The sequence below is a fragment of the Arabidopsis thaliana genome, chromosome 3 (genome assembly GCF_000001735.4).
Source record: "Arabidopsis thaliana chromosome 3, partial sequence".
NCBI classification, from domain to species: Eukaryota; Viridiplantae; Streptophyta; class Magnoliopsida; order Brassicales; family Brassicaceae; genus Arabidopsis; species Arabidopsis thaliana.
This window is the reverse complement of record NC_003074.8, coordinates 2,245,052-2,259,356: the sequence shown is the minus strand read 5'-3', so window position 1 is coordinate 2,259,356 and position 14,305 is coordinate 2,245,052. Positions and strand designations below refer to the sequence as shown.

At 39.0% G+C, this 14,305-nt stretch overlaps 4 protein-coding genes, 1 long non-coding RNA gene and 1 other non-coding gene across 8 annotated transcripts; 4 read left to right on the top strand and 2 right to left on the bottom strand.

Moving 5' to 3' along the window:
- Positions 1-1,152: 1,152 nt before the first annotated feature.
- On the top strand, positions 1,153-3,647 carry PAP15 (purple acid phosphatase 15; the record flags this gene model as incomplete). 2 transcript variants are annotated; one of them, NM_111593.3, is made up of 6 exons in its annotated part: positions 1,153-1,628; positions 1,906-2,097; positions 2,179-2,730; positions 2,811-3,001; positions 3,101-3,376; positions 3,460-3,647. In NM_111593.3, exons 1-6 carry the CDS (start codon positions 1,376-1,378, stop codon positions 3,592-3,594), a joined length of 1,599 nt encoding a protein of 532 aa, NP_187369.1. In that variant the 5' UTR covers positions 1,153-1,375. The 2 variants fall into 2 exon arrangements, with proteins under 2 accessions (NP_187369.1, NP_001325531.1); NM_001337692.1 differs by having other exon boundaries at positions 2,811-3,376; positions 3,460-3,594.
- On the bottom strand, positions 3,615-4,878 carry AT3G07120 (RING/U-box superfamily protein). Its single transcript, NM_111592.3, has one exon. The coding sequence runs from the start codon at positions 4,795-4,797 to the stop codon at positions 3,715-3,717; it is 1,083 nt and encodes a 360-aa protein (NP_187368.1). The 5' UTR covers positions 4,798-4,878; the 3' UTR covers positions 3,615-3,714.
- AT3G01935 lies at positions 4,421-4,923 on the top strand. The gene has a single exon (NR_140873.1). It is a non-coding gene; the product is annotated as an other RNA (long non-coding RNA).
- A 677-nt stretch (positions 4,924-5,600) lies between these two features.
- On the top strand, positions 5,601-5,682 carry AT3G07115. The gene has a single exon. It is a non-coding gene; the product is annotated as a tRNA-Ser (tRNA).
- Positions 5,683-5,759: 77 nt separating this feature from the next.
- On the bottom strand, positions 5,760-7,411 carry AT3G07110 (Ribosomal protein L13 family protein). Of its 2 annotated transcripts, none has more exons than NM_111591.4 (4): positions 6,994-7,411; positions 6,616-6,732; positions 6,425-6,512; positions 5,760-6,168 (listed from the first exon to the last, which is right to left on the bottom strand). In NM_111591.4, exons 1-4 carry the CDS (start codon positions 7,263-7,265, stop codon positions 6,025-6,027), a joined length of 621 nt encoding a protein of 206 aa, NP_187367.1. In that variant the 5' UTR covers positions 7,266-7,411; the 3' UTR covers positions 5,760-6,024. The 2 variants fall into 2 exon arrangements, with proteins under 2 accessions (NP_187367.1, NP_001030654.1); NM_001035577.1 differs by having other exon boundaries at positions 5,829-6,171; positions 6,994-7,338.
- Positions 7,412-8,560: 1,149 nt separating this feature from the next.
- Positions 8,561-14,193, top strand: ERMO2 (Sec23/Sec24 protein transport family protein). Its single transcript, NM_111590.4, has 14 exons — positions 8,561-8,758; positions 8,837-10,344; positions 10,450-10,588; positions 10,712-10,902; positions 11,131-11,238; positions 11,325-11,528; positions 11,652-11,883; positions 11,994-12,143; positions 12,247-12,403; positions 12,493-12,620; positions 12,690-13,012; positions 13,098-13,286; positions 13,438-13,682; positions 13,773-14,193. The coding sequence occupies exons 2-13, from the start codon at positions 9,280-9,282 to the stop codon at positions 13,666-13,668; spliced, it is 3,117 nt and encodes a 1,038-aa protein (NP_187366.2). The 5' UTR covers positions 8,561-8,758; positions 8,837-9,279; the 3' UTR covers positions 13,669-13,682; positions 13,773-14,193.
- Positions 14,194-14,305: the final 112 nt, after the last annotated feature.

Below are 14,305 nucleotides of genomic sequence, written 5' to 3'. Positions count from 1 at the left end.
ACCTTTCTACTGATCCGTATCTATTCTATATATCATGTCAATAATAACAGAAGATTCGATTAATCGTGTTTTGTAAAGAAACCAAAGTTCCATGTCCATAAGGTCTTGAAGGTGGAGGTCTCTGCAAACTGAAAGAAAAATCAACAAACAATTTTTTGGTATCCATAATAACGAATCCATTTAAATATATCCATTCAGAAACCTTTTTACTGATCTATATCTATTCTATATAGCATGTCCATGATAACAGGAGATTCGATTAACTGAAATCTCGATGCTACGTAGATGAAACGAGTTTGACACATGAGAGAAAGCAAAAATCAAATCAAGCCGCTGTTGTTGAAGAAGAAGAAGTTTCTTTTCATTTTTTACAAAGATGAAGAGAGAGAGAGAGGGAGAGAGAGGGAGAGAGAGAGAGGGAGAGAGAGAGAGAGAGAGGAGAGAGAAAGAAAAAAAACGTGGATTAAGAGAATATTTTAGTTAGAAGTTATTTTAGTAAAAAAACATAAAGAAAGTGTCTAGTCTTTTGAAAGTGCCTAAACATGGAAATAGTTTTTAAAAAATGTCTAAAAGTGTAATATTCTCTCATTAAAATCATCTTTTTGACTCTTCCTATTCAGTCAAAAGAATTTAACTGGATATGAAAGAATTCAAATTCCTATACATATCTGTTTGTATTTTTAAAAATTTATTGCTATTGAATTGATTGACTGTTATTTTATTTATGATGGTTTTGATAATAATATCACTTTTTATGCTCCCGTTAGATAAGAATTTATTTATTACTTTAATTTCTAATTGTTTTTTTGTTCAGTTCAATTATTCCAAATTCTATTGCTTGATATCCACTGGGTAATCATTTGAAAAAATCGTTAAAGATCGACAAATGAGTGTATATCATGCTCTGGTATATATTAAACTCCTATCCAATAGAAAATAGTATTGTGAAGAGAGAATATAATCTGCTAAAGTATTCCCACTATCCAGAAAAATACAAAGTAGAAAATGCACAAAACATTATGGTTAGATTTCTATCCACTATCGAAGATTGGAATACTAGTTTATAAAACCAAAAACGTCACGGTGTAACTCCTCGACTGCACGTAATGCATCGAATAACGAAATAGTGATATATACACAGAAAACTATATAGTATCATATAAAATTCTTTAGTAATAATTATTAGGTCTTAAGAAATACAGTAGTTGCGAGTTTAATTGACTAGAGAGAGTCATGATTAGTTTAACGATAATGACTATTTAATCGGGCACATTCTTTTCCAAAGATACCCCTACGACAACATTAAAAAATACAAAAAGCCGAAACCCGCCCACTACAATGAAAAGCTCCGCCACCACCACCACCCTCTGGAACGATGACGTTTCTACTACTTCTACTCTTCTGCTTTCTCTCGCCGGCAATCTCCTCCGCCCACTCTATTCCGTCAACTTTAGATGGACCGTTCGTTCCGGTGACGGTGCCATTGGACACCTCTCTCCGGGGGCAAGCCATCGATTTGCCCGACACCGATCCCCGCGTCCGCCGGCGTGTCATTGGTTTTGAGCCGGAGCAAATCTCTCTCTCCCTCTCCTCCGATCATGATTCCATCTGGGTCTCTTGGATCACAGGTTCATTTTACTACCTTCCTTTAATCCACTTTTTCATTTACAGAAGTGATTTTTGGCTAATTACGTAATTTGTAATCTTCTTCAGTTTAATTCTATATATATCTTTCTTTAACTTCTTCCTCTTAAAGAACTGTATTATAAACTTATAATTATGTAATAAATGCTAACTCTGGAAGAATCTTATCCAACTCTTTTTAGTTACTTCAGCCAGACGTTAGGATCTTGTGACTCTGATGAAAGCTGTTAATAATAACTTAATGCATGTTGTGTTTGAAAGGTGAGTTCCAAATCGGAAAGAAGGTGAAGCCATTAGATCCGACAAGTATCAACAGTGTTGTTCAATTCGGAACCTTGAGGCACTCACTGAGTCATGAAGCTAAAGGACATTCACTTGTTTATAGTCAACTTTATCCTTTCGACGGTCTCCTTAACTACACTTCTGGAATCATACACCATGTTCGCATTACAGGTTCATCTTTTATTCTTTTCTTCATTTTAGCTATATGTATGCCTCGATATTCTTGGTTATGGATTGGTTTTTGAAACGCAGGGCTGAAACCAAGTACTATCTATTACTATCGATGTGGAGATCCTTCAAGACGGGCTATGAGTAAGATACACCATTTCAGGACAATGCCTGTTTCTAGTCCCTCGAGTTATCCTGGTCGAATAGCGGTTGTTGGTGATCTTGGTCTCACTTATAACACTACTGATACAATTAGTCACTTGATTCATAACTCTCCGGATCTCATTTTATTGATCGGCGACGTGAGTTATGCAAACTTGTATCTAACAAACGGGACTAGCTCTGATTGTTATTCTTGCTCTTTCCCTGAGACACCTATACATGAGACGTATCAGCCACGTTGGGACTACTGGGGTAGGTTTATGGAGAATCTGACTTCCAAAGTTCCTTTGATGGTGATTGAAGGGAACCATGAGATCGAATTGCAAGCAGAGAACAAGACATTTGAAGCTTATAGTTCAAGATTCGCTTTCCCTTTTAATGAAAGCGGCTCGTCTTCTACGCTATATTATTCCTTTAACGCTGGTGGGATTCACTTTGTTATGCTTGGTGCCTACATTGCGTATGACAAATCAGGTTTTATAATATTCTCAAACTATGTCCTCTTAATTTACTGTTTGCACTCTGTTTTAACAATTTTGTCTTGTGTTTTGCAGCGGAACAATATGAATGGTTAAAGAAGGATTTGGCTAAAGTCGATAGATCGGTAACTCCATGGTTAGTAGCTTCTTGGCATCCACCTTGGTATAGTTCTTATACAGCGCATTACAGAGAAGCAGAATGTATGAAAGAAGCTATGGAGGAATTACTTTATTCTTATGGTACCGACATTGTCTTTAACGGACATGTAAGACCCGACCCAAAAAGCTGTCACTTATCTTTCTTTGCCTTTCGATTTGATATGATGGACCGTTATGTTTTTTCTTTTGTGAAAACTTATTTCCAGGTGCATGCTTATGAACGGTCGAACAGAGTATACAATTACGAACTGGACCCATGTGGTCCAGTTTACATTGTGATTGGTGATGGAGGTAACCGTGAAAAGATGGCGATCGAGCATGCAGATGACCCCGGTAAATGTCCAGAGCCGTTAACCACGCCCGATCCAGTCATGGGTGGGTTTTGCGCGTGGAACTTCACGCCGTCTGATAAGTTCTGTTGGGATCGGCAACCTGATTATAGTGCCCTGAGAGAAAGCAGCTTTGGCCATGGAATCCTAGAGGTACTGTTTTTAGTTAACTCCTTAACGCATCAAAACAGAGTTTAGCCTTAAGTTTATAACTAAAAAGATTAATCATTATGCAGATGAAGAACGAGACATGGGCACTATGGACATGGTATAGGAATCAAGACTCGAGCAGTGAAGTCGGAGATCAGATTTATATTGTGAGACAACCTGATCGATGTCCGCTTCACCACCGCCTTGTTAACCATTGCTAAGATCAAACAGAGATGGTCTAATAAAATTTTTGGGACTTTGATCATGTAACAGTTTCTCCCAAGAAAAATAAAAGTTTCAAAATTTCTCCAAAAATAAACAAAAAGTATCAAAATTTGTTTCTAAAAGATCTCAAGGAACTCGAGAACGAAGCTGCTGCAAACAGGACAGTGACCTTTCTGAGCCATAAGCTCTTTAGAACAGAGCTTACAAAACGTGTGACCACAAGGTGTAAAAGAAGCGCCTTTTATTTTCACCATGCAAACGCAGCAACTAAGCTCTCCTTCTCCTCCTCCATGACTATCTCCTTCTTCCTCGTTGTTCTCATCTTCTTCGTCTTCTTCGTACTCTTCATCTTCATCCATGGCGTATCTCGATCCTGTTAATCCCATTTGTCGATCTGTTTCTTCCAACAGATCCATCAGAGACATCGTCTGTTTCGGCTCAGAAGCTGAAGATGATTTCATCTCCTCTGTTTCTCCTGAATCATCCTCTTCGTCATCGTCGTCTTCATCTTCGCTTCCTCCAGCCGCCGCCGCTTCAGCTTCCGCCGCTTCTTGAGCAGCAACCGCTTCTCTCGCCGACATTTGTCTCTCTTCCACGAACGTGACGATCGGATGACGTCGTCTGTTGTTTTCTTCGCCTTCGCTGTGATCTCTAACGGAATCGTGCCGTGATAACTGCGGCTTAAAACTCCTAGACGGTGGCCCATCTTCAAGAACGCTGATGTCAGGCGAATCGTCCGGGTTTTTACTCGACCCGACCCGCATTGAAGATCCGCGCGTGAACATAGCGCGTCCTGAAGAACCAGGTGGATCTGACATCGGTATAGCGTGAACCAGATCTCGGATGTTTAAACCGGCGGAGTGAGACCGGAACGCTGTTCCAATGTGTTTGGGATTAGGGATAAGGATATCCGAAGCAGGGATATGAAGAGACGAGGTCCAAGCAGAACCGGTTCGTTTAAGACGGAGTTTCTCACGGAAAATCTGCCACGTGGTCCGATCTTTGTGCCCTTCTTTGGCGTATTCCTCACGTATGATATCAAAAAGGGTTTGGCTTGTTGGACGGTGCGGTACAAGAGATTTTGATGGTAAAGGTGGTGGCGACGGTAGAGATGGCGGTTCTATAAGGATCTCGCCGCCAAGCACAGCGTCTAGACTTAGTCCGGCTAACGAGTTACTACGGCTCTTTAACGCTGACATTTAACTCCATGCATCGAAATGTTACCTCGTGCATTGAATTTAGAGAGTCGAAAACATTGGATTTGCTTAATGAAAGAATTCAGAAAAATGAGAAAAAAGTGGTAGAAAATTTGGGATTGTGTTTTAACCTTTTAATCATTTAAACTTTTGCTTTCTTTTTTCATTTACCTTCTTAAATTGAAAGAAAATTTTGTGGGTAAAAGTGTTTTGGAATGGTTAGAAAGAGTAAGGAAGAACGAGTCTTAAGGTGAAAAAGAATTATCTAAATTAAGGATTACTCTATGATCTTTTCGAGGAAAGTTGAAAATTCTATTTCAATATTTTAATTTTGATGATCAAAATGTAATTCAACTTTTTATAACAGAAGGACCAGTTTTAATTAGGTTTGTGGAGATGGTCGCAACACTTGTACATATGGTTGGGCAAGAAAAGTAGAGAAGTGATAGAGAATTTATGAACATATATCCAAGAAATAAGAACAATATATCGTGGGTTGCATATTTGTGAGGAACAGAACTTCTTAGAGGATTATTTCGGATGATTAGAGCCATGGACCATGGTGATCATGCAATACCTGATTTTGAAACCTTATTTGGCTTGACACATTTTGGGTGCTTCTCTCTGCTCATCATACTAATTTTTAACACTTTGCCACTACTCACTTAATATTTGAGTGTGCAAATTAAAATTGATTCTTTTTGTTTGGCACAAAACAAAAAGTACTTATAGTTTTGAATGTGAATCCATGAATGGTACAAAGTTTATAAGTATATTTAGTAATATCTCAGTTCATTAAACAAACAGTCAATATGTCCGAGTGGTTAAGGAGACAGACTTGAAATCTGTTGGGCTTCGCCCGCGCAGGTTCGAACCCTGCTGTTGACGTTTACTTTTTCCTTTTTTTCCATGGCCCACGAAACAAATTTATCACATCCAAACTTCAATGTGACATAGCTCTTTAAGTATTTGCCAAAAGGAAAATCTACGAGATTCTAAGACTTCGGCATGATACAGATTACAGAGGATGATATATGCAGAGGAAAAATAAATCACGAAACGTTTTGGAGGAGGCGCATGACAAAAGACGAATTCAAGAAATAAACTAAGTAAAGTCGAATTCAAGAAATAAACTAAGTCAAAATCGCATACAACAAAACCTCGTAATATAATAGTATAATGTCTGAGCAAAACTTGCAAAAACATTCAAATACGATAAACTGATTGAATTCAGTACTTGACGGGTGCAAGAACATCCAATTGAGATCCAAGCTTCTCTTCAGCAACCTTCTCGGCCTTAGCTCTGAGTTTGCTAAGTTGCTTCTTTCTCTCATAAACAGCTTGAGCTCTTTCCTTTCTCTTGTTCTCCAGCTCCTGCTCATTTTCATCAAACACACATTCATTAGCTTATGATCCATTCTTCTAACTAAAACATGATCCAATCTAAAGATATCCTAAAACAGTACAGTTATGTGATGTATGCATATTATTGCTATAATACACGCATGACAGGAACTTATGTTCTTAAAAGCTTTTCATGACGATGTTCAAATCAGCTTAGGTACAGAAAGCATCACATCAGTAAAAGTGAACAGTACACAAGAGAAACTAAAGGTGAAGTGAAGCATACCTTGATGGTGTCGTAGTGGTTCCACCCGACTTCAGAAGAAAGGCGACCCAACAGACAGTATTTGTGTCCAGCCTGCAGCCTCAAGACCCTGATCAAGAAGGAAGAATCAAAGTTTCAGAGACTGTAGCTACTTGTAAGTATAAATGAAGGAAACTGAAAAAAAATGAAAATGAAAGGGTAAAAGGACAAACTTGAGAGCATCAGGAACGACCATCCTCTTGATCTTGTCATATGGAGTAGGAACTCCTTCAAAGACCTTCAAGCGGGCAAGTGCATTAGCTCCACGCTTAGTCTTGTGTGGAATCATACTGCCACACAAACAAAAACAACAATTCAACATCGGATTTGGCACATTTTCTCAAACAAAAAACAAAAACTACACATTGTACAACTACAAAAACATCAAAGTGGATTCTCTACTTTAGTATGATTCCAATCCTAGAGCAATTTTCAATGAAATAAGAGTTCATATGCGCTTTCTACATTATTCACAGTACTAAATTCATAAAATCGGTGCTCGAATCAGTAGCTAAAAATAACAAAACCAGAGAGAGATCGAAGTAACGAACCCGCGAACGGTACGCCAGAAGATCTTGGAGGGAGCACGGAAGTGAATAGGTCCGTGAGAAGGTTTAGTGTTCATACGCTTACGGAGAAACCTCATGTACTTCATCTTCTGACGAACAAGTCCGCCGGAGAGACAAATCTCCTCGCACCGGACAACCACAATATTCTGGCCATTGAGCAGATCCTTTGCTACAACCGAAGCCAAGCGACCTAGCATGTGGTGACGAGCATCAACCACCACGCGCTTCGCGCAAATTCCTGATCCAGACACCATTTTTCACTCAGCTCTGATCAGCCGCAAGCTTACTACTCCGGGGTGATTAAAAGTGAGCAGCTTATTCAAATTAGGGTTTTGCGGTGCCTTTTAGCACCATTTTATTGGGCCGTGATAATTGTCTGTTGGGTTATGTACTTAGTTTAGGATAGTCAGGCCCATCTTTTCTCTTATGTTTTATATGTAAATTTTAAATGCCAAAGGGTTGATTAGGGAAATAATATAAAATATTGGGGTTTAATTGTGAAAGTAGAAAAGAAATTAGAAGAAGAAGAAGAAAAAGGAGAAAGGTATGATACACTTTTACTTACGTGAATGAGTTTGTGTGACAACAAGACAAGCGTGGATTCTGGTACTCATACGATAGAAACGGTTGATGTTAGAGCTAATCTCAATTTTCAACAATCAGATAAACAAATACAAAAACATTCTCTTTCCTTGGAAATTTACACACCACAATTTTGGAAAAATATATAATTAAAAATGGTCGGAAATGGAAAGGTTTTAAACTTGTCGGAGCTTTCTCAACACAGGAATCGCCATGTTAAGTGAGTTTTATGTTGGAGACATAGATCTCTCTACCAAGGCCAGTGATATTGCTACTACTACTACCCCAAATCAGACAGAGCATAATCAAGATAACAAGAGCTTTGAATTGAAGAGTTCTGAGTTGTTGTTGATTAAGCTCTTTCAGTTTCTTGTTCCTCTTTTCATCTTAGGTTTGGCTCTTGGTGTTCGATTCTACACCAAACTCCATCATTTCCATGAAAATCGATTTGTGGTTTGGGGGCAATCAAGAAGATTTCTATGGACTATGGTTATTGGTTAACATTATTTGCTTTTATATCTCTCTGTATTGTCTGTGTATAAGACATCTTATATATTAATCATGTAAGTGACATTACCTTAGTTTCTTCAAAACTATGCAGAATTGGTTCTAGTCTTCACAGTCATGCATTATACTCCTACTGATTTTCCGGATAGTTATAGCATGATCATGTGAGCATAATAAATCGATAAAATCTTGGCATAAAACATCAATGAATTCTTTATTAATTTCTTATAAAATTATTGTTTATAACTATAACTTTCTTATTTATAATATCTTTAAAATAAATTGATTTAGAAATTCCGAAAAACATAATCAGGAAGAGTTTTAAACTGTTAGTATTAAATTTCATTTTACTATTTTATAAAATAATAGAAATGAAATCTATGAAAGTAATATTTACAGATTTATTCTTTATCAAAAAGGAAAAGAAAAGGATATTTTATTAAAAAAACAGTGATAGGACGAAACTGTTAAATGGGCTGGAGAGATATAAAACTGTTAGCCACTACCTGGCCCATAATATATCACATCGTCTCTTTCGCTGCACTTGGTGGTTCTCCAATTCCGTATCGAAAATCTTCTTCGGGTCAGACGATCTGAAGCCGATCGCTGTAGAATCAGTTTCGTGCTCCGCAGTTTCTCGAGTTTCCTCTCACTTCAGGTAGTCTTCGACACCCTAATCATGTTAGATTGATATTAATGTTGAATTTTAGCTGATATTCAATGGTTATTGATCCAGATCTTCATAAGAGAATTCACTTACGGAGAGGGACTTTTTCGTAGACGATTCTCACTGGATATCTATCACCCGGTAAGATCGTCTTGCTCGAAAAGAATTGAAAAGTTTTTAAGTAATTGAATAAGGAACTGTGAATCGGAGAGGCTTACTTTTTTGAAAAGATCTAAACCATCGTAGAAGATCGTCCTCAAATATCTCACAGAAGTTACCAATTTTGAAAGATCACTAGAGATAGCTACGGATTTTGAGAGGCGGATCTGTCCAGGTCGGCACTGTGAAAGAGAACTACACTGGTTTTTTCCAGATGATATGAAGCTTCCGTGAACGAATCTGATTCTAAGGTACTCATCGAAGAGAATCTGGGATTGTATTGATCTGGTCCCTTAGCTTCCAGTTTGGCTATAACTCTGACAACTGTTGTAAGTGATAAGTTGTGATCAATAATGGGTACGGAGAATCAGGGCTATCCAAATTTTCCAGCTAGGCCTGCTTCCTCTCCATTTGCATCTGCTCCGCCACCAGGGATTCCTCCTCAATCAGGTGGACCACCCACTGGATCAGAGGCGGTTGGCTTTAGACCTTTTACACCATCTGCATCCCAACCTACAAGACCTTTCACTGCCTCTGGTCCTCCTCCGGCTCCACCAGTGGGTACGATGAGGCCTGGCCAGCCGTCTCCTTTTGTTTCTCAGATTCCTGGGAGTAGACCTCCACCGCCATCATCAAATTCGTTTCCTTCACCAGCATATGGTCCTCCTGGTGGTGCCCCTTTTCAGCGTTTTCCATCCCCGCCATTCCCGACTACACAAAACCCTCCTCAGGGCCCACCACCACCTCAAACTCTTGCAGGTCACTTATCTCCTCCTATGTCTCTTCGCCCACAGCAACCGATGGCACCTGTAGCAATGGGGCCTCCGCCACAAAGTACGACTTCTGGGCTACCTGGAGCAAATGCTTATCCCCCTGCTACAGATTATCATATGCCTGCCAGGCCTGGTTTTCAACAGTCAATGCCTCCAGTTACTCCGTCTTATCCTGGCGTGGGCGGTTCGCAGCCATCTTTTCCTGGTTATCCTAGCAAGCAGGTCTTACAGGCTCCGACGCCATTCCAGACATCTCAAGGTCCCCCAGGACCCCCTCCAGTCTCATCATATCCTCCTCACACAGGAGGTTTTGCTCAGCGACCAAATATGGCAGCACAGCAGAATCTGCATCCAAACTATGCACCTCCTCCCAGTAACGTTCAAGGCTTGACTGAAGATTTTAACTCGCTATCTCTTTCATCTATTCCTGGATCGCTGGAACCAGGACTTGATCATAAATCATTCCCAAGGCCATTGGATGGTGACGTGGAGCCAAATTCATTTGCTGAAATGTACCCAATGAATTGCCATTCTAGATATCTACGACTGACGACTAGTGCTATACCAAATTCCCAGTCTCTGGCTTCAAGGTGGCATTTACCTCTAGGAGCTGTGGTTTGTCCACTTGCTGAGACTCCTGAAGGGGTTAGTTTCCGTTATTATTAACAAGAATGTCTTTGCGATTCTTTCATGTTCTAGTGCCACATATAACTTTGCCTTTCTTTGCAAATTGTCATTTTATCTGTTCAGGAGGAGGTACCACTTATTGATTTTGGCTCAACTGGCATCATCCGCTGCAGAAGATGCCGTACCTATGTGAATCCTTTTGTGACTTTTACAGATTCTGGAAGAAAGTGGCGGTGTAATATATGTTCGATGCTTAATGATGGTAATTTGTCAAAAATTTCTTTTTCCATAAATCATTTGATCGATGATGCTAGAACTTCAATACTTTCAGGCATATATTTATAAGATGACTATTCATAGTTATGGGTTTAAATTTCTTGTTCAGTGCCTGGTGAATACTTCTCACATTTGGATGCTACTGGCCGAAGAATGGATATGGATCAACGACCTGAGCTGACTAAAGGCAGTGTTGAAATCATAGCTCCAACTGAATACATGGTTCGGCCTCCGATGCCACCTATCTACTTCTTCCTCATTGATGTTTCGATTTCGGCTACTAAAAGTGGAATGCTTGAGGTAAGCATGATCGATTTGAATATCCCACTTTGTAATTTTGCTGGAAATGGGCTTTACTGTTCCATAATTAGTAAGTGCTAATTCTTGTGTGATTTTATCTGAATATACTACGTATTAATGGATCATCTAGACTGTTCTTGTTTCTTTGTCTAGCTTAGTGGCTCTCTCTCTTCATATGGAAGCTTTCGTATAATATAGATCTTACACTGACCTTTTGCTCCTTCGCAGGTTGTTGCTCAAACGATTAAGTCTTGTTTGGATAACCTGCCTGGTTATCCAAGAACTCAAATTGGATTTATTACTTATGACAGCACGTTACATTTTTACAACATGAAGGTAAGAGAATTGTAAACTCACAGGAACTTTTGTTTTGAAATTCTTTAGCCTCCATAATTTTTTTTTTGTGGACTTTGGCAATGCAGTCATCTTTGAGCCAGCCGCAGATGATGGTTGTATCAGATCTAGATGATATCTTTGTCCCATTGCCAGACGATCTGCTTGTAAATCTATCTGAATCTAGAACTGTGGTGGACGCCTTTTTGGACAGTCTACCTTTGATGTTTCAAGATAATTTCAATGTGGAATCAGCTTTTGGCCCAGCCCTCAGAGCGGCGTTTATGGTTATGGTTAGTTACCATCCTGACATATCAAGATAATATCATATAATTCATTTGATGTTGAGTGTCCTATTTAGATCCTCATCTGAAATGTGGATCAGTTTGTTGACTCTGTTTCTCTCCCTATTTCAGAACCAACTTGGGGGCAAGTTACTAATTTTCCAGAACTCATTACCTTCTCTTGGTGCTGGGAGGTTAAAGTTGCGGGGAGATGATCCTCGTGTCTATGGAACTGACAAAGAATATGCATTAAGGGTAGCTGAAGATCCCTTCTATAAACAAATGGCTGCTGATTGTACCAAGTTCCAGATAGGAATTAATGTTTATGCATTCAGTGATAAGTACACTGATATTGCCTCATTAGGTATGTGAACGTTGAGGTTATCAGTTGATGTTTTTTATTTCAGCTGTTTGGAGTCATGGGTGATAGTTAAGTTTATCAGCCTGTAATTACAATTCTTTGGTTTCTTGAAGGGACTCTGGCAAAATACACTGGAGGACAGGTGTACTATTATCCAGGTTTCCAATCATCTGTTCATGGAGATAAGTTAAGACACGAGCTTGCTAGAGACCTTACAAGGGAAACTGCGTGGGAGGCGGTTATGCGAATAAGATGTGGAAAAGGTTTAATAGTTTATGATAATATATTCGTTTTTGCTACCTGCTATGTCAATATTTGCTAATGCATTGGTGTGCTACTTGTGATCTTATATATTTTTGCATGCAGGAATTCGTTTCTCGTCCTACCATGGGAACTTCATGCTAAGGTCTACTGACCTGCTTGCTCTTCCTGCTGTTGACTGTGACAAAGCGTATGCAATGCAGCTATCTCTTGAGGAGACTTTGCTAACATCCCAGACTGTGTATTTCCAAGTGGCTTTGCTGTATCCTTGAATAGTTGATATTTTAAACATACTTGAGTTTAAACATACAACACATCATTTAGCTTTTAGTAATCCTTAACAGAACTAAGATATACCGCCTCTTGTGGAGAGAGACGTATAAGGGTACACACATCTGTTGCACCAGTGGTTACAGATCTTGGGGAGATGTATAGACAAGCAGACACTGGTTCCATTGTGTCTTTATATGCTAGATTAGGTAAGCTATATTCAAATTTTTTTCATATGCTACTTTTGATACTATTTAATGACAATTTAAATTCTGCAGCAATTGAGAAATCTTTGTCCGCAAAATTGGATGATGCACGGAATGCAATACAGCAAAAGATTGTTAAAGCCCTCAAAGAATATCGTAATCTTCACGCGGTGCAGCATCGCTTGGGGTCCAGATTAGTATACCCAGAGTCTCTGAAGTTCTTGCCATTGTACGGATTGGCAATTACTAAGTCCACTCCTCTTCTAGGTGGACCTGCTGATACTTCTCTTGATGAGCGCTGTGCTGCAGGCTTCACCATGATGGCTCTGCCTGTCAAAAAGCTATTGAAGCTTTTGTATCCCAATTTATTCCGTGTTGACGAATGGCTCTTAAAGGTTTGTGTATTTTTATCTCAATGTCCATTATCAAACATCAGTGTTCAAGAAATAGTAAATAATTTGTGAATTCACATGCTTGCAGCCATCAGCAGCCCACGATGACTTTAAAGACGTATTAAGGAGATTGCCGCTGGCTGCAGAGAGTTTGGATTCTAGAGGCCTTTACATATATGATGATGGTTTTCGATTAGTTTTGTGGTTTGGCCGGATGCTTTCACCTGACATTGCTAAAAATCTTCTTGGGGTTGACTTTGCAGCAGACCTCTCAAGGGTATGTATTTTTATCCACATATATCCTTACATATGAATATATGAACAGGCGGTACATTCGATGATGTATATGCATCATTAGTGTTTTTCAAGAATTTGAAACATGATAATATGTGTGAAACCCTTGTCTTTCTTCGTGTTGGGTCTCTTAGGTTACCTTTCAAGAGCAAGAGAATGGGATGTCAAAGAAGCTAATGAGGTTGGTAAAGAAACTGAGGGAGAGTGATCCTTCATATCACCCCATGTGTTTTCTAGTGAGACAAGGAGAACAACCCCGAGAAGGCTTCCTTCTCCTCAGAAATCTCATTGAGGACCAGATGGGCGGTTCGAGTGGTTATGTCGATTGGATTCTACAACTTCACCGCCAAGTTCAACAAAACTAAGATAGCTCACAATGGTAAGGAAAAAACCATCATAATACTTCCAATAACATGCTTAAAGTACCACATCATGTTCGACGCATCTTATGAAGCGGTTTTACTTTCAGACAACTCGGGTGCTAGGATGCCACCTCTTTGTAACCATTGAAGAACTCTTGAGCTCAAAAATCTTCTACTTAAGCAGGATCATGGCGGCCTTCTTCCTTGGGCCATAATGTGTTGTTTTGGATAAAGAAGTGCTACTTTTTGATTTTTCTTCATTTGTTTTTCTATATAGACCTTTTTTCTCAAGATTAGGCTTTTATTTGCCTAACCAGAATGGTTATCTCCGTAAGATTAGTCGTTTTTTAAATCTTTTGTTGCCTTTTTTTTTTGTCCTCATTCGATTTTTTGTTGATGTGCGTCTGTTCTAGATTTATTTTGGGAGTTGCAGTTCATGAATCTGTCCTAATTAGGGTTATTAACAAGAAGATGCTACTGTTAAAATTTTAAAATATTTTTATGAATAAATAATGTTGTGAAAACCTTAGATTTGGATGAAACGCATCGTTGGTATACATCGGTAAAGTTCATACATAAACAATACGGTGATTGATCGCTGTAAGACCAACTGTTCCTGCAATCACAAATAGATAAATTA